This window comes from Sorex araneus, chromosome 1, assembly GCF_027595985.1.
Source record: "Sorex araneus isolate mSorAra2 chromosome 1, mSorAra2.pri, whole genome shotgun sequence".
NCBI lineage: Eukaryota > Metazoa > Chordata > Mammalia > Eulipotyphla > Soricidae > Sorex > Sorex araneus.
In genome coordinates this window covers 156480493-156498355 of record NC_073302.1, presented here as the reverse complement: position 1 = coordinate 156498355, position 17863 = coordinate 156480493, and the positions used below count along the sequence as shown (strand labels likewise).

At 37.2% G+C, this 17863-nt stretch overlaps 1 protein-coding gene across 2 annotated transcripts in view; it reads left to right on the top strand.

The window, feature by feature from the left end:
• The window catches only part of HOMER1 (homer scaffold protein 1), a 128461-nt gene that overhangs the window by 63031 nt on the left and 47567 nt on the right, over positions 1-17863 (top strand). The window contains exon 6 of one of the 2 annotated variants that reach the window (XM_055137743.1): positions 8744-11126. The exons of the other annotated variant lie outside the window; for it this stretch is intronic. Within the exon in view, the coding sequence (XP_054993718.1) occupies positions 8744-8795 (52 nt within the window). The 3' untranslated portion in view covers positions 8796-11126. Of the gene's footprint in view, positions 1-8743; positions 11127-17863 lie in introns of those variants that run through there. 2 annotated transcript variants of the gene reach the window in all.

Below are 17863 nucleotides of genomic sequence, written 5' to 3'. Positions count from 1 at the left end.
CAACCTTTATTTTTATTTTGGTTTTGGGGCCATACTCAGTGGTGGTCAGGGCTTACTCCTGGCTCTGTGCTCAAGGATTACTCCTGACAGGCTCAGGGGATCACAGGGGGATTGAACCCACTTGCAAGGCAAGAGACCTTCCTGCTGTACTGTCACTCTGCTTCCATTAACCCAGCAGCCCCCTTCTCTTCCTTTGCCTTACGGTCATGATGTATGGCAGAGTGTTATTGTCAGTATCTTTTCAAATGAGTTAGAATTCAAGTAATGTCACTCCCAAAGGAAGAGATTTATGATTTATGTAAGATGATTTATGATATTTTCCTTGTGCACAGCTTTCAAAAACCTTTTTTCTCTCCTTATTTTGGAGAGGTCCATAAGAAGGCATTCAGTTGGAAGTGTGGAGGTGTGTGATATGACTGTTGCACTCTAGGGTTTAGTGGGAGATGTTCATCCTTTGGATTTTGTTTTGACTTTCCATCTATTATAGTAGTAAGGCATAAGATGGTGGTGTACAATCCATGCACGTAAATGTGTGAAATTTGTGAATTATGATACTAGATGATCCATCTGGTCCTAGCCTAGATTTTGAAAAGGCATCTTATTTATTGTTTGTTCAAGTAAGGATTTTTAAGTAGATAACTAGTTAGTAATAACTCTTGTTGTAATATCCTTCCTTGATGGTGTTGAGAATATAGTTTGCAGAGTTGGAATCCTGTACATCTGTCTTCTGTGACATACTACTCTCTCTGCAAGTGTTATTCTTTCAAACCAAAATCTGACCATGTCATTTTCCTCCTTAAAATAGTTTATTGGCTTGATGTCTGTGCATCAGACCATGATCATCAGATTAGGCCTGATGATCATGGACTGAATAGGCCTCCCCACAGCCTCCTCACCTCGTGACTGTATAGCAAGTTAGCTTCAGATTGCTAGTAAGCCACCACATACAACCAAACTCATCTGCAAGTGTTTGCTTCCTTGATTTTGGAATAGTCTTTCTTCTCTTGGGAATAGTTGGTGTTGTGTGTGCAAATGTGTGTAACACATGCATTCAACTCACATACTTAGTTCTCTTCATATTTTCTTCTTCCTTGACTCTGCCTCTAACTGCTCCATCAGCTGACCAATCCCTGGCTCTTTGGTAAACTTCAGCACCACCTCCTCCAGTAAGTTCTCTAGAACTCATTCCACCCTAGACTGATGAATTCTGCTCTCTATAAATTCGTTGCTGCTTACAAACTGAGGAATAGGAGCTAACATTAATTTCTTAGTCTCTTCTGGGCCAGAGTGCATTTCATTCATGTGTGGCCCTGCTGCTCAGTAAACTTCAGTAAACAGTGAATAAAACATCTTCCTTCTCAAAAATTGAATTCCTGGGGGCTGGAGCCATAGTACAGCGGGTAGGGCATTTGCCTTGCACGCAGCCGACCTGGGTTCAATTCCCAGCATCCCATATGGTCTCCCGAGCACGGCCAGGAGTGATTCCTGAGTGCAGAGCCAGGAGTCAGCCCTGAGCATTGCCGGGTGTGACCCAAAAAGCAAAAAAAAAAAAAAAAAAAAAAAAAAAAATCAAAAATTGAATTCCTGCTTTGGATGCTCTTTGGTTCCATGCTTCGATCATCTAAAGAGTTTGTTAGTAAAGAGTGTTCCTAAATCAGTGATAGATGCTAAAATGTATCTTTGTAGTAATGAAATATTTTAGCCTTTTTCTTGAGGTGATTTTTCTCCTGTATATGAAGTTGTGCGGGTTGTGATATAGCTTAGTGGTGGGATACATGCCACACATATGCGAGGTCTTGGGCTCATTTCTCATTATTCAGTGAGTGCAGTAGTTCAGTGATATATTTTCTGTGAAATCACCACATCTACCTTATTTATTTACTGCTTTTGCACCTACGTGGAGGTGCTCAGGGCATACTTCTGGCTCTGCACTTAGGAATACATTTGTCTTGCATGCAGCTGGCCCTGGATCAATTCCTGTCATTACATGGTCTCCCCAAACCCCTCCAGGTGCTGCCTAAAATTTAAAAATGAAAAAATAAATTTGTTGAGCTATGTATTAAAAAAATAAGTACGAAGCCCATGGTGGCTCTCTCTCACCACCTGCTTCAGTGGTCTCTGCCACTTCCCCCACCCCTGGGTGGCTGATGGCAATGGGCAGACTAAGGAGGAAGCGAGGGCCAGGCTGGTGGGTGTCAGTTGCAGTTTATTCCAATCTCGCCTACATTCCTCTTCCTCCTTCCCTTCCCCTATCCCCCTCATCCTCCTCTTGGGTCTTCCTCCTTCATACTTCTCCTAGATTCTCCTTGATTCTGTCCTCACCTACTCTTACAGCCTTAGTTATATCTCAAATCATGAGGGGTTTGGGATTACACTTAGATGTGATCATACAATCAACAGATGTAAAGTCCTTCCCTCAGGGGAAGCTTCTTCTAGGACAAACTCTCATTCAGCAGGACAAGCCACCCAGAAGTGAAATTCCATCTATAGGTGTGTTTCTCCTTTCTTTAGTCCAACAAACACAGAAATATTCATAATATTACTCATTTTGTATGGACACAGTAAGAGATACATTAAGCTTGTAGGGTGGCTCTCCTGGGGGCATCTCGTTATAGATCTCAGATGACAGTGCTCAGGCCAGATTAGTCTTTTCTAGCCCCAATAGGGTCCTAATCTGGTAGTTATTCTCTGGATCATGACAGCATTTGTTCATGACCATGCTGTTAACTTATAGTTAAATATTGTGGAGCTTTGGCTTGGCCCATTTTGATCCCAGGATAGCTCACAGCTTGCCCTGGGTCCATCCAGTCCCTGGCTGGAACCCTGCTTTTGGGGTGCTAGGATCTAAGGGCAGCTGAGACTTAAGTCAAGAGATGCCCAGGAGTGAATATTATTCGGAGTCAGTTAACTCCCAGTTACAAAAGCATAGTATTAACTGTCTTCCTGTGTCTATACAAAAAAGGACAATGCTCTGAAGTAAACTATGCAAAAGACATGAGAAGAGAAAGGCAATATTTCACTTACGAATACAAATCCAGTGTCCTTAGAATGATCTGACCTTACAAGTTAACAGAGTCTGATTAGGGCATACAGGTGATTGACAGTTGGGGAAGCAGAGTACAATGTAAGAGGTTACAGATAAACATAGAGGAATGGGACTGTCTCAGGTACATTGTGATGGGTATTACTTAGGTATTACTTAAACCTAAGCTCCCTACAGCCAGGGAGAAAGGACAAACCAGTGTTAAGCCTAAAACCAGTGTTAAGCCTATGGTTTAGAGCTATATTCCAATAAACAAAGGAATTGGGAGTGTCTTGGGAGCACTGTGATGGGTATAACCCAATAAACCTAAGCTCCCTGTGGCAAGGGAGAAAGGACAAACCAATGTTATCCTACATTGAGCAAAAAAATACGCATGCTTTCACTATTACCAAAATGACAGAAAGGAGTAATTGAGTTCTGCAACTTGATCTTTATCATTAAAGATTATTATACAGTAGGAAGGAATAACAAGATATCAATAACTTTATTATTAATAAAGGAACCAATTTTAATTAATTGGTAATCTTCATTATTATTAATAATAACTAGTTTACCCTTTTAGTTCTGACAAAATCCTCTTAGCCAGTACTAATAATGGTTATATTGAGATATAGTGTGGGAACTCATCCAGTTTACAGCTATAACTCATTTCATTATTCTCTGCTTTATTATACACTATAGATAATCATAGTTTTTACTATATGCACCACAAGGAAAAATGTTCTTATTAAAAATTGCTAAAGGAGCAGATGTTTGTTAGTATTTTTAGAAATAAAATATTTTAAATTAAGGTATGTGCATTTTAAAAAACTCCAAAGCAGTGTAACAATAAAAAGACACTGACCAACCATTGAAATAGAATTGACAGTCCAGAGAAACACCCTTAGATATGAACAATAGTTGACCTCAAGGAGCCCCAAGAGTGTAAAATGGAGAAATAATGTTGCTGGGAAAGCTGAATAGTCATGTGCAAGAAATGAAATTAAACTTTTCTTGTGTTTATTGGTGACTTTTATATCTTCTTTGGAAAATTGGCTGCATAGATCCTTTGCCCTCCTCCATTTTTTTAAGTTTTGTTTTCTTTTGGGGTCACACCCAGTGATGCTCAGGGGTTACACCTGGCTCTATACTTAGAAATTACTCCTGGTTGGGCCGGAGCGATAGCACAGCGGGTAGGGCGTTTGCCTTGCACGCGGCCGACCTGGGTTCGATCCCCGGCATCCCATATGGTCCCCCAAGCACTGCCAGGAGCAATTCCTGAGTGCAGAGCCAGGAGTAACCCCTGAGCATCGCTGGGTGTGACCCAAAAAGCAAAAAAAAAAAAAAAAAAAAAAAAAAAAAGAAATTACTCCTGGCAGTGCTCAAGAGCACTGGGATATGGGATGCCCAGGATTGAACCCGGGTTGGCCGCCTGCAAAGCAAATGTCTTATTCACTGTACTGTGCTCTCTGCCCCCCTCCTTTGCCCATTTTTATGTGGACTGTTTATCTCTTAATTGTTGAGTTGCAGTTCTTTATATATTCTGCATATTAATCCTTTATCTGATAAAAGATTTGTTGATTTTTCTCAGGCTTTTCCTTTGACACTTCACAAAGTGTCCTTTGCAATATGAAGAGTCCAATTTTCTTGGGGAGGGGAGAGTCTCCCAAGCAGTGCCCAGTGCCTGGCATTCACGCCCAGAGATGCTTAGCTGGAGCTAATGTGCTTGGGTGCTGCTTAGGCTGTATCCTTGCCCCAAAAGTTTTTAGTTACAATGAGTCCAGTATTCCAGTTTTCCCTTTGTTTCATTGTGTTTTTGGTCATATGTAGCTCATTACCTAATCCAAAATCATGAGGAATTTTCTTATATTTTCTTGTCAAAGTTTTATGGTTTTAACTGTTACATTTAAGTCTGATCTATCTTGAGTTACATTTTGTTTAAGATGTGAGAGGCTCACCTTCATTCTTCAGCATGTAAATACAGTTTTCTGTTCACCATTTACTGAAAGAGTCATTCTTTTTCTACTGATATTCTTGTCAAAAATTGTCTACTGACACTCTTGACCTGACACTCTTGTCAAAAATCAGTTGATTGTAAATCTTAGAGTTTATTTCTCAGCCCTCAGTTCATTCCCATTGCTATCTCTAACCTATGCCAGTACCATTTGGTCCTTATAACTTTGCAGTTAACTTTGAAATGAGGAATGTTAGTCTTTTAGCTTTATTCTTTTAAAGATTTTTTTGACTATTCTGAGGCCTTAAAATTTCTAAGTGAATTTTTAGATCAGCTGCAAAGAATCCAGTTGAGATTCTGAAAGGGAGTTAGGTATCCTGTTGAATCTATAGAACATCTTAAATGGTCATTTTAACAATGTTGCATCTATCAGTCCATGAATATAGGATCTTGTCATGTTTTGGGGGGGCGGTACCTGATACGGTATTTGGAGACTTATGTGGTGCCAAGAACTAAACCTGTGTCCACTATAAGCAAACATGCTTGACTTTGAGCCATTTCCCTGATGAGCCTTTGAGCCATCTTCCTGATCCCAAGTTTTATGCACTTACTATTTAATTAATTTCTAAGTATGTTGTTCTTTTTGTTGCTATTATAGTGGAGTTGCTCTTTTAAATTTTGTGTTCTAACTGTTCACTTATAGTGTATAAAACTAAAGTTGATTTTAGTATATTGGTTTTGTAACCTATAAATTAGTAGACTGTTACTTTTCTGTTGTTTTGGTGTGGGAACCACACAAAACTGTGTTCAGGGCGCTGGATGCTGGGTAATTGATGGAGACTGGGCACATGCAGGGCAAGTGCCTTAACTCCTGTACTGTCTCTTTGATCCAACTTGTATTACTTTTAATAGTTTTTTATGTTTTTTAAGAATAGTGTTTTTAGTGGTTGATTTTCTATATGCACAGTCATGTCATCTGCATAGATATGATTTTACTTTTACTTTTTAATATAAATAACTTTTTGTTTTACTTTTAAAATTAATTTATTTAAAAGTAATTTCTTTCTTTTGTACCTCAGTATAATGCTGAATAGAAAGGACAGGGTGGATATCCTTCTCTTGTTCCTGATCTTCAAAGGAAAGTTTTGTCACTCATCATTAAGTATTTCAGCTGTGGGATTTTGTATGTGCTTTTTATCATAGTGAGGAAGTTTCCTTATGTTCTCAGGTTTTCAGTGTTTGTACTATTCACTGTATCACTGTCATCCCATTGCTCATGGATTTGCTTGAGCAGGAATCAGTAACGTCTCCATGTGAGACTTGTTACTGTTTTTGGCATATCGAATACGACACAAGGAACTTGCCAGGCTCTGCCGTGTGGACAGGATACTTTCAGTAGCTTGCCGGGCTCTCTGAGAGGGGCAGAGGAATCGAACCCTGGTCAGCCGCGTGCTAGGCAAATACTCTACCCGCTGTGCTATTACTCCAGCCCTTTTACTATTTATAATTATTGGCTAGTTTTTTCTTTCCCTCAGTTGCACAGTTGCTAACTCAAGGGATATATGCTTTGACAAATACAGGATTTTGCTTTCCTTCTGTTAGCCTTATAGGTTAACATGTGTTAACATTAATAAAAATGTTTATTTTAAAAAGAAAAAAAACTTGAGTGGGAGGAAGAATTCTTTCCTTTAAAGCCACCAATATTTTGGGGGAGTGGCAATGTGGCACACTGTGGTAGTGCTCAGGGCTCACTCCTGGCTCTGCTGAGAGATCACAGCAGCTGTGTTACTGGAGATCGAACCTGGGTCAGCCCTGTATATCATAGACCAACAGCTCTGCAACAATAAAATAATGGCTTCGGGGAGTGGAGTGACAGTACGGCAGATAAGGCACTTGCCTTCCATGCAGCTTACCCAGGTTCAATCCTAAACACCTCAGATGGTCCCCTGAGCTCTGCCAGGAATGATCCCTCGGTGCATTGCCAGGAGTAAACCTTGCGCGCTGATGGGTGTGGCCCCCAAACTGAAAATAGTAATAATAACAGTTTTTATACTATTGTAAATTATGATACCTTAATTTAAAAAAACAAAACCAGTATCATGGGCCTTAATTTCCCTAATATATAAACTTTTCAGTTTCTTAGACGTTTATTTTTTCAAAACATAAAGCAACTGTTACAGACACTGGAAATAAGGGTACATTTTACTTCTTTGATTTTTATCAATAGTTCAATTTTTTTTCTTCAGTAATTTTTAATTACAAAATGTAATAGAGCCAGAAAAATAGCAGGAGGGTCAGGGCATGTGCTTTGCATGCGTGGGACTTAAGTTGTGTGGAACTGCATGGATTCCTGAGCGCTACTGGGTGTAGCTCTGGAGACCCTCAGGCACCGTTGGGTGGCCCTAGTAATTCTCAGTTCTGCAGGGCCCACAGCAGCTCCATGGCCTTAGGCCCTTGTGTTGAACTTCCTAGCTTAGCTGGCCAAGTATCACTGGGAGAGGCTCCCAATCCTTTGCGCTTGGGAGCCCCTCACCCCCAAAAGAAATGCTAATAACTTCAAATAACTGATTTTTAGTGTAAGTAGGACTCTAGCAAAGATCTATCATGTGTTTTCTTTGGTCCATTATGGATATGTTAACTGATCAGTTTAAACAGTTTTGTGATCAGTATTTGTCTTATATCAATACTGTTCTACCTGTTTATCATAGTCTTTGGATTTCTCTGTGCATGTAGGCTGATAGAATTTTCAGCATTAACTTTTAAGTAATACAGGAATATCAGAGGACATTTAAAGTTTGCCTTTGTACACAAAATAGAAAATTAAGTCATTTGATAAATTAAGCTAACATTTTTAGTCTTATGTATTTGAAACACCTAAGGCCCCCTTTACCCATTAATTTTTAGCAACAGAAGTTTGCCATAATACCTAATATGAAACTTCATATATACTTAGAATATATATATGATAGTAATTATAGTACTTATGCTCGTTATAGATACTTCATAGCTTAAGCTGGTAATATATGGTTAGTGGAAAGGCATTTTAGCGAAAGTCTTCCAGAAAGCCTACTCAGTCCTTTAGATTAATAGTTTTTTTTAATAAAGTTATTGTTCTAGAAGTGACTTATATGCCAAGTTATAAGCTAAGGCCTTCCCAGCTTTATGAAATAATTTTTTTCCTCTAGGTATATGGAGAATGGATATTAGTAACTTACTAAATTGTCTAAAGAACCGTATTGTTAGGTGTCATTGGAGCTCAAGTAGACTTTTACTATATAGTAGACAAATATTTTCATCTTCTTTTTAAAGGTGTAGCAAATCTTTCTATTACTGTGGTCAGAAAGTCTCAGATTCCACAGCAAAGAAGAGACATGTACTTTATCTTAGAGGTCTTATGACCTAGAGCATCTTGACATGTAACTCTGAATTAGTATTAGATATAGTATCAAGGTATTTTTGTTTTTGAGGGAGAGATGTTTGGCAGGAATAATAAAGAAGAAAAATGTACATACCTAGATAGACCTCTTCTTTCCCCTTTTCCTACTGCCTTCAAAAAAAACCCTGCCTGAGCATTTTATGGGGGTCGGGGTGTGGAACACGTAGACTCCTTGCTGCATTATATCCTGATACCTGATGGATAGGTTGTTGGGATTTTTTTTTTTTAATTCAGAAAAGATCAATTCTCCAAATTGGATTCTTCCATTGCGGAGATAGCCAGTTTTCTTTGATAGATGACTTCTGTGACAACCTCTAATTTTGAAATTTAGTGAAGTCACCATTTCCAATGAAAGAAGAGGATCTGCAGTTTGTCTGAATTGAAAAGATGCAAATAAACCTTGGCTGAGAAGAGAACAATATGGAAGAAACATGACAGTTTATTTAACAACACCCAGGCATCATCAGTTTCTTTTGAAGAGTGAAAAGAAGTACTTTTAAAGAAGATTCTGAACTGTGTGGATTTCTGCATGTGCCTAGCTTCACTTAAGATACCTCCACTAGTAGAAGAAAAAAAAAAAAAAGACTTGGCTGTGGACTCTCATGTTTTGTTCCTTTGGAAAAATGCTTTCATGCTGCTCCATGTAATTTTTAGAAGACTTAGAAGAGTTTGATGAAGAAGAAGAAAAATTTGTTTCTTGTTTCTTGAGAATCAAAACAGCTATTTTTCCTGATAAAGACAGTGAAATATAAGCAACCAAATTTTCCTGGACTTCAAAATAAAACTGATTCACACGTGCCATTTATTCTTAAGACATTTTACTCATATCTAGCCATTTTGCTCATTTCTTTTTGTCAACTGAGAACACTGAATTTCCCACCTCACAGGGATGTTGTGAGGCAAATTTTAAATGTTCCCAAGAAAAGTGTAGAATTAAGCTTATGACTCGTGACTGTTTCTGTTGATCCTTTCTATAATCAGAAGATTTTGTTTATTTTAAAATTTACAAATGCTTTTCAGTTTCCATTTATGAATGGATATTAGGTATATTAAAATGGAAGTAAGATAATGAAGATGTATTTGATTTGCCAGTGAGCATCCTTGTATCAATAATTTAAATGCATGAAATGTTGCCTTGCTATTTTCTCAACCAAAAGCTTTTATTTTATATAATTAAAGAAACTAAAGTAAAAGTGTCTGGTTTCCCCTTTTATTTATGTGAGATTGTTATTTACACCTCTGAGATTAAAAATGCAACCCAATTTATCAAATTCTAATGAATAGAAGATCAAAAACAGTGAAATGTACCACTTAAAGAGAAAAAGTATTCAGGCATAAGAGCTGCCCATGGTTTTAAGTTTGAGAAAAACTGATTAAAACCTTGTTAACGCATGAAGTGAAATCATAATAGTTTTCATTAAAAGTTGGAGTATTGCAGGATTAGAAATTTGTTAAGGACTTGCTGCATCTCACAGCAGAAATTCAAAGAAAAATTTTATGTACTAAATATATGAAAATGTTTAAGTTCAAATTCATGCATAGGAAAAATCTTGATAACATGCGAAATTTGGTTTTATTTGTACAGTTACATTTTAAAATATGTTTAGGGAATTAATTGCCTAACATTTCTTTTTACATAGATGAGCCAACCCAGTTATTCCTAGTCAAAGTTTAGATATAGCACTGGAATTATCAGATGATCCCTTCAAGAATGGAGCTTAAAAACTGCTCTGTACTATTTTCTATAGCTTTGTTTTCACTATATGTATTGAAAGATAGATGAGTTCAAAGTGAAGTTAGAGATTCCAGTTTACAATGACAAACTAGAAAGTCTTTATTTTATTAGTTAAATGTCTTCTAACTTATGCTACATCCTTCAATAAAAGGAATTGAGGTGCTGGAGAGATAGTTCAGTGGGTAAGGCACTTGCTTTGCACGTGCCTGACACAAGTTTGATCTCTGTTGCCAAGTGTGGTCCCCTGAGCACCGTGAGTGTTCATGAGTGCAGACCCAGGAGGAAACCTATGGGCATCGCCAGGTGTGGCCCCCAAAAATGAACAAAAATATTAAAAGGGAATCAATACAATCCCAAATCAAATGTGTTGGGATCAAGACAGCTCTTGAAACCAAAGTGGCATATTTTTTTAGGTCTGTCCTGTGTTTTCTTAAAAAGAACTTAGTAGTCTTTATGAGCTTTGCACACCTAAATAGCAATAACAGACTCCCTGCAATCTTGTATACCTATAGTTCATGCAGTTCTTTAACTTGTCAAATCATTTTGTATTTGGCTGGAACCTATAGTGGGTGCCTTTCTTTGACTGTCTTGGGTTGTCCTGCACTTGTTCCCTCTTTTTAATAATTTAATGATTTTTCCTCATATAAGCATTTTATATATGACTTCATATCTAGTTTTATATAAATTGATCCACAGTATATTCTATATATTTTATTTATAGCCATTATAAAAAATAAAGCAACTTAAAATAAATTTTTGAGGCCAGAGGTGTGACTAATGATAAGTGTGTGTCTTACATGTGTGATGTGTGAGTTCCTCAGTTCAATCCTTTGTATGACCCTTTGAGTACCACAGAGTGTATAGCTCTGGTGACTTCCTAAGAATTTAAATAAAAATAACAGTGAACCTGGTTTCTCTTGCCACTGCTAATTTTTCTAATACCAAAAGTGGAATCTAATACAATACTGAAAAGTTCATTAAAAAACATTTCAGAGAAAGTGCTTTCTCCTAAATATTGATAGCATATAATCAAGGTTACTCTTTGTGTTGTTGTTGTCCTTTGTTTCTGTTTTGGGGTCGTACCTGGCTGTGTTCAGGGCTTATTTCTGGCTCATTCAGGGGTCATTCCTGATGTGACTCGGGACAATATGGGGTGGCACGGATTGAACCTGGGTTGGTTGCGTGCAAGGCACACACCACTTACTGTACTATCTCTAGATTATAAGTTTACTTTTTTAACCATTTTATCATGAAAAGCTTTCAATAAAGTTGAGGATCTGGTACTTTGGAAGTAATAAATATGTGACTCATTACCTTAATAGTATTATTTTTTCCAATGGTCAGAACTTAGGAGAATTATCTTGTCTTATGGGAATAGATCTTGAAATACATCTTAGCCAAATGTAATTCTAGAGAGAATCATTTTCTCAGGGGAAATAGGAATAATGTAATTAAAAAATCATTTCGTTGGGCTCTAATAAGAGAGCACATTCTTACCATCATCTCCCTCTCAAAATAAAGGGGTAAACTTGGGTTCCTCTGGATGTGCCAACTACAGCTTTCATTTGGACAAGTACTTCATCTTTTCATCTAATTTTCTTCTTAAGTAAGAGGCAAGGGAGTAAAGATCTCTGAACTTGATTATCTTAAAGTGCTTTAGTCTTATAAATGAATACATTATCCTCTTGTAGTTTTCTATGGCTTAGTATGGTAGTTAGCATAGGGTTCATGAACACTAAAAACTTTGAGAGTGATGCCTTGGTGAGGGCTCAGAGTACTGGAGTGAACGCTTTGTGTATTGGAGTGCAAGTTTCATCTCTGGTTTGATCTCTAAGCACCTCACCCTAGCCTCTAAGCACCACCAGTTCTTTTTCCCACCCAATTTTTTTTTAATGTATTTTGCTACATAATAAAACCTACTGTGTGAGTTAAATTAGCCATCTCTGCTTTTAAATGTAACATTTTTGGGAAAAGAAAGTGTTCTGTACTTTTGTATTATTTACAGACATTATTGAAATTTAAATTCCTCCCAGATGACTTTATGGGTACAAAATATATGGCCCATTAGTTATCCCTTTTCAATAATAGATTCATTTAAAATTAAAGGGCTAGAACAATAGATAGCATAATATCATAAAGTCTTAGAATGTGTTATTACTAATTTCTGAAGTACGCTAACAACTATACTTAAAGAGAGAAACCCATAATGATAATTTAATTTTCTATACTTGGAGATTGGTTTTAGAAGTATTAAATCAGAAACAGCAAAGAAAACTGCCCTTTGTAGTAGTTCACTTATTTTTTTTTAGATTTTTTTTTTAAATCTTAAAAAAAGGGGGGTGGGACAGGAGGGGTGGGCCACACCCAGCAGTACTCAGGGCAACTCTTGGTTCTGAACTCAGAGATCACTCTTAGATAACTCTAGTGATCGTATGAGATGTAGAGGATTGAACTCACATCAGCCCACAACGCAAAATAAATACCCTACCTTGTGTCCTATGGCTTTGTCCCTGTTAGTTCACTTTGAAACATGATGTCAGCCAATGGGAAATGTCTGAAATGCTAGCCTTTGAGAAAGTAAGACTAAACATTTAATAAGTAACATGCTATTTGACCTGAAATTAATAGTATGGACATTCAGTACTTGATAGAGTGTTTTTATTCTGTCACCTGTCACACCTAATAGTCTGAGACATTTTAAATTGATATCACTGTATCACTGTCATCATGTTGCTCATCGATTTGCTTGAGCAAGCACCAGTAATGTCTCCATTGTGACACTTGTTACTGTTTTTGGCATATTGAATATGCCACGGGTAGCTTGCCAGGCTCTGCCGTGTGGGCGAGATACTCTCGGTAGCTTGCCATGCTCTCTGAGAGGGGCGGAGGAATCAAACCCAGGTCAGCCGCATGCAAGGCAAACGCCTTACCTGCAATGTTATCGCTCCAGACCTTAAATTTATAGAGGGAATAAATTATATATAAAGAAGACCAGAAAGAATACTCTTTATTTCACTACAGTTCACTTATATAATTGAGAGAAATATCATTTTTTTTTAAATGCTGTAGTTTAGATTATATGTTTACAGTAGTTATGATTTGGAGAGAGATCCTCTTGGCTTCTTCCTTTCTTTCCTTAAGATTATATTCTAAAAGTTGTTTTCCACTCAGAACTCTGAATGCTTGGCTCTGAGCACTATCCTTCATACGTCAGAAGATGAAATGAAATAATAGACATGGTAGTTTGTTCATTAGAGGGTTTACATGGGTTTATAATTTATACCTCAATGATAAAAATATTTTAAGTATATTTAAATCATTTTATAATTTCTATATATTCACTTTGCTTTGGAATTGCCTCATGAGAAATAAAGTCTATAGATATGAGAATTAGAATTTGATTCTAATCCATTGCTGCTCCATCCCAGTCTTATCAGCAGTGCTTGGGGACAAACTGTGCGATTCATAGAGCTTGTGCTACAGCCCTTTGAGCCATTCCTCCAGCACTGCCTACTCTTTCCCTAATTTATCTGGAAGAAATTTTAAGTCTACATGTGGAGATAGAACTTGAAAAGATAATTAAAAACATTCATATCGAGCACAATAGTAGGTCATGAATCTTTCAATGTGTAGTTAATATTCACCAGTAAGTAGAAGGTCTGGAGGCTTTTAATGCATCTGAAAATGTATCATGCATTTAAGTTAAGTTAATATAGTATCTTGATTTTATGGTTCTTTACATTGACAAATAGCTTAAGAGGATTTACTGTGTGTATCTGCGTGCATAAGGATTCTTGATTATATAACTGCAAAAGAAAATGACTAGGATTCTTGTATTTGAGAATTTAATGTATTTGTGTATTTAAATGACTGTAGGGCACAGTCAGCTTTTGTATCACATTTTCTTTTTTCTTTGATTTGTTGATTCAGTAGTACATTTAAGAATACAACCTGGGAGTTTAGCAAGTAGCTAGCATCTAATTCTTCAAAAAAAAATTTTTTTAAATAGTCTTAATTCTTCTTAGAGCTAAACTATATGTTTCCAAAACTATCATGGCTTGAGCAAACCTGCTATGGACAAAACTTGTCCATAGAGTTTTTCAGAGTTGCATATAAGTTTACTGCAACTTGATATAGAGAGGGGCCCTCATAACATCATAAGTCATTCCTTGGGAGTGCAGTGAAAACTTGTAAGTAGGAGTGTTTTGCAGAATATGGTCTTAGTCCCTGAATAATTGAAAAATAGGTTCTGAATTTTATTTGATGGTAGAAAAATTAAAAGTAACCCTACTCTAAGCCACTGATACTAAATGCTTATTCAGAGACTGGTAACATCTAGAAGACACAGTTATCTAAGTGGAGTATTTTTATATGTATGTGTTTATAAATGATCACCGAATTAACAGTTAGCTACCTAGTTATATACGTAAAATAAATGTAAGTAAATAAAGTGTGACCAGCTGTTTCTGGCCACTCTGTAGATAGAGACTTATTTTAATATTCATATACTCAAAACCATTTAGGCATGTGTGTCCAGTATGAAGTAATATTTCCTTCCGTTATGATCCATAGTGGTTTCCGAAAGTCCCACAGAGCCCCAGCCATTGCCATAGCTACTACACTAGCTACTGACACTCATCTCATACCAGCCTTTATGCTTTTGGAGCATGTTTGAGAGCCAGATACTTGTATATATCAGTAAACAGGAAACAGAAATCATCCCTGTTCTCACGTGTTTAAGCAATGAAGTGGGACAGTAATAAAACTAATTACAAAGTAACTGTAAAATGTTATATCTAGTACTTTGAAAGGAGAGACCAAAGACGCTCACATCACTCACCCTTCCAGAGAATGGAAGTTGGTCTCCTCAGGGAGGCTACTCCAGGCCGAGAGAGCCATTTGCTTTGACCCTGAAGCTCTGAAGTTTTCTGTGACCCTCTTCTGAAGGAAGTTAGGATAGTAATGGGAGATCTTCAGAGAAAGACAGGATGGAAGAAGTGAGAGGATTATTAACTGTATAGTTCAGTAAACACAGGAATAAAGATTCTTCCAGTCCGTTACCCTCAAAGCCCTTTGAGAACAAGGGCCAAGCTTATTCATCTTAGAATTCACATAGTCTGATGGAGAACTTGATGCATAGAAAGCATCAAACTCAGCAAATGTTTGAGTTAATTGATTGGTTAATTTTTATTTTCTACAGTTAGGATACAGAAATTCTTTTGAGAATGAGAACATTTCATGTTTATCTCACCTGTATCCTCTTCTGTTCCCCCCCTCCAAATTAGACCCAGAAGAGATAATAAATAGCTAGTAATGTAGCACAGTGCCGGAGCACTTATCTTTCATATGGTTGGGCCCTGGATTTGAACCCTAATAAACAGAAAGAGGGGCAATCGTGTTGATTCATTTCTGATTAGTTACTTAAGTTTAGAAATTATACAAACCAGTTTTGTTACCCAATAACTGTCAAGATCCTAGTATCGGGACAATTTAAAACACTGATTTTAATCCATTGATTTTTAAAAAGCACTTGTTTTATTATTTTATCTTGAAATAGAACCCAAGCGCCAAAATTAGAAATGTCCAAATTGCACAGAATTTGTCATAATGGTCTCACTTTCTAAAAAATATTTTAGTTATTAGGACCATACTTAAGGAGAGCTTAAGGAGTCAGGACTAACCCCGAAATGCTGAGGTTGGGGGACTGATTCTAGGGCCTAGCACATACAGGCATGTGTTCTGCCACTTGAACCACAGCCTTGCACTCATGAGAATCAGCTTTCTAGATCTCTATTTACACGGAGTTTCTCTAGTCTTTGTTTTATCCAGCTTTATTGAGATACACTGATATGTAACTAAGTTCAGGGTATGCAATAGATTGACTTGACATACTTGACATATTGCAAACATTTTACCCACTGTTGCAACACCAAACACATTGTCACATCACATAATTACCACTTTCTTTTTTGTGATAAGAATAGTTAATATTTACCTTCTTAGCAACTTTCAAGTATGCAGTGCATATTAATAACTATAACCACTGTGTTGTACATTAGATCCTAGGACTTACTTTTTTTTTTTCTTTTTGGGTCTCACTGGTAATACTCAGGGGTTACTCCTGGCTCTGCACTCAGGAATTACTCCTGGCGGTGCTCGGGGACCATATGGGATGTCGGGGATCAAACCCAGGTCGGTCATGTGCCCTACCCACTGTACTAGTGCTCTGGCTGCAGGACTTAGTTATTTAATATCTGAAAGTTTGTACTCTTTTACCAACATCTAGATTGTAGTGTCCACTACTTAACCACAGTTTTCAGTCTGTTTTTATATGTTTGGTTGTCCTTTTTCATGGCCAAATAATATTTTATTGTGTGCATGTATATATTTTGTTTATGTAGTTGCCATATCTTCATTATTCATTCATCTATTGACGGACACTTGGGTTGGTTTCTTATGTTTACTAGTATGTGAGCTCTTAATTCTTTTGTATGTTCATTTAAATTATAAACTCCTAGAGATAGAATTTTAACTGAAGAACTAAAAAATCCAATAATTATATGTTCATTAAGTAATTTATATCAGCAGCTTGCTAATGTGGGTAAATACATTGTATATGATTAAAATTTTTTTCATGGCAAGAGATGTAACTCAGTTGTAGGGAACTTGCCTTTATGGGTAAGGCCCAGGTTTCCATATCCAGCACCACAGGGGACCCCAAACATTGCAGGAGCTACTCCAACCACCAAGCTGGATGTGACTCAAAAACAAACAAAAAAGCTCCTTTTGTGCTTCTAATATGTAGTTACTCATGGGCAGATTTTTAAAAAATTGTTATTTGACCAAGTAAATCTCTAGAACTTTTTGGTTTTGAGCCATACTCACTGGTACTCAGGAAACCATTTGGTGCCAGGGATTGGCCCCTGGCCTTCTGCATGCGAAGCATGTACTCGAACCCTTCGAAGTATCTCCTCTACATTCACTGATGTAGTGATAGTCTGATATATAATAAAATACTTTGAAACAGTTTGAGAAAATAACTTAGCCCTTCATAAAACTTTAGCATAATGTTTCATTTTTGAACAAGAAGTTGGTATCCACACTTCCTACCTAAAAATGAGTAGACTGCTTTAAACTTTCAAAGGGATTCAGTAGAGGTTTTAGATCATCATGGTTAAAGATCTGTCCTAAGAATAAATAGTGAAATTGGTGCCTCTAGTAGCCCCTTCATCTTCCTATCCCATTCTTTGGTCATAGTTACCTTGATTTACTTGGAAAAGACCACACAAGGCACTGTGCTATACAGTAGTGGACCATTGTCTGGGAATGTTACAATACAGTAGAACCTCATATAACGTCCTCAGTAGGTTCTTGGAAACTTATAAAAGAGAATATATAACCAAACTAGCTCCTCTGATATTGGCTGAGATTCCTTTTTCTTTCATCAACTTTATAATCATCATCATTTATTTCTGAGCTCTTGATTCCATTGAACAGAAGTGCTGAGAACCAGAGCCATCTGCAGGGAGAGCTAATCTAGCTTGTAGATAAGCTTCTGCTATTATGAGTGCCAGATGGGGGGCTGGGGGCTTTTTACAAATTTTTGGTAATACTGGTTTCAAAAACTATATATGTTTTGGCAGTACAGCTCACACCTCAACAACCGTGTATGCCACACCGTACCACCCACCAGAAGTTTCCCTCTACCTCTAACCA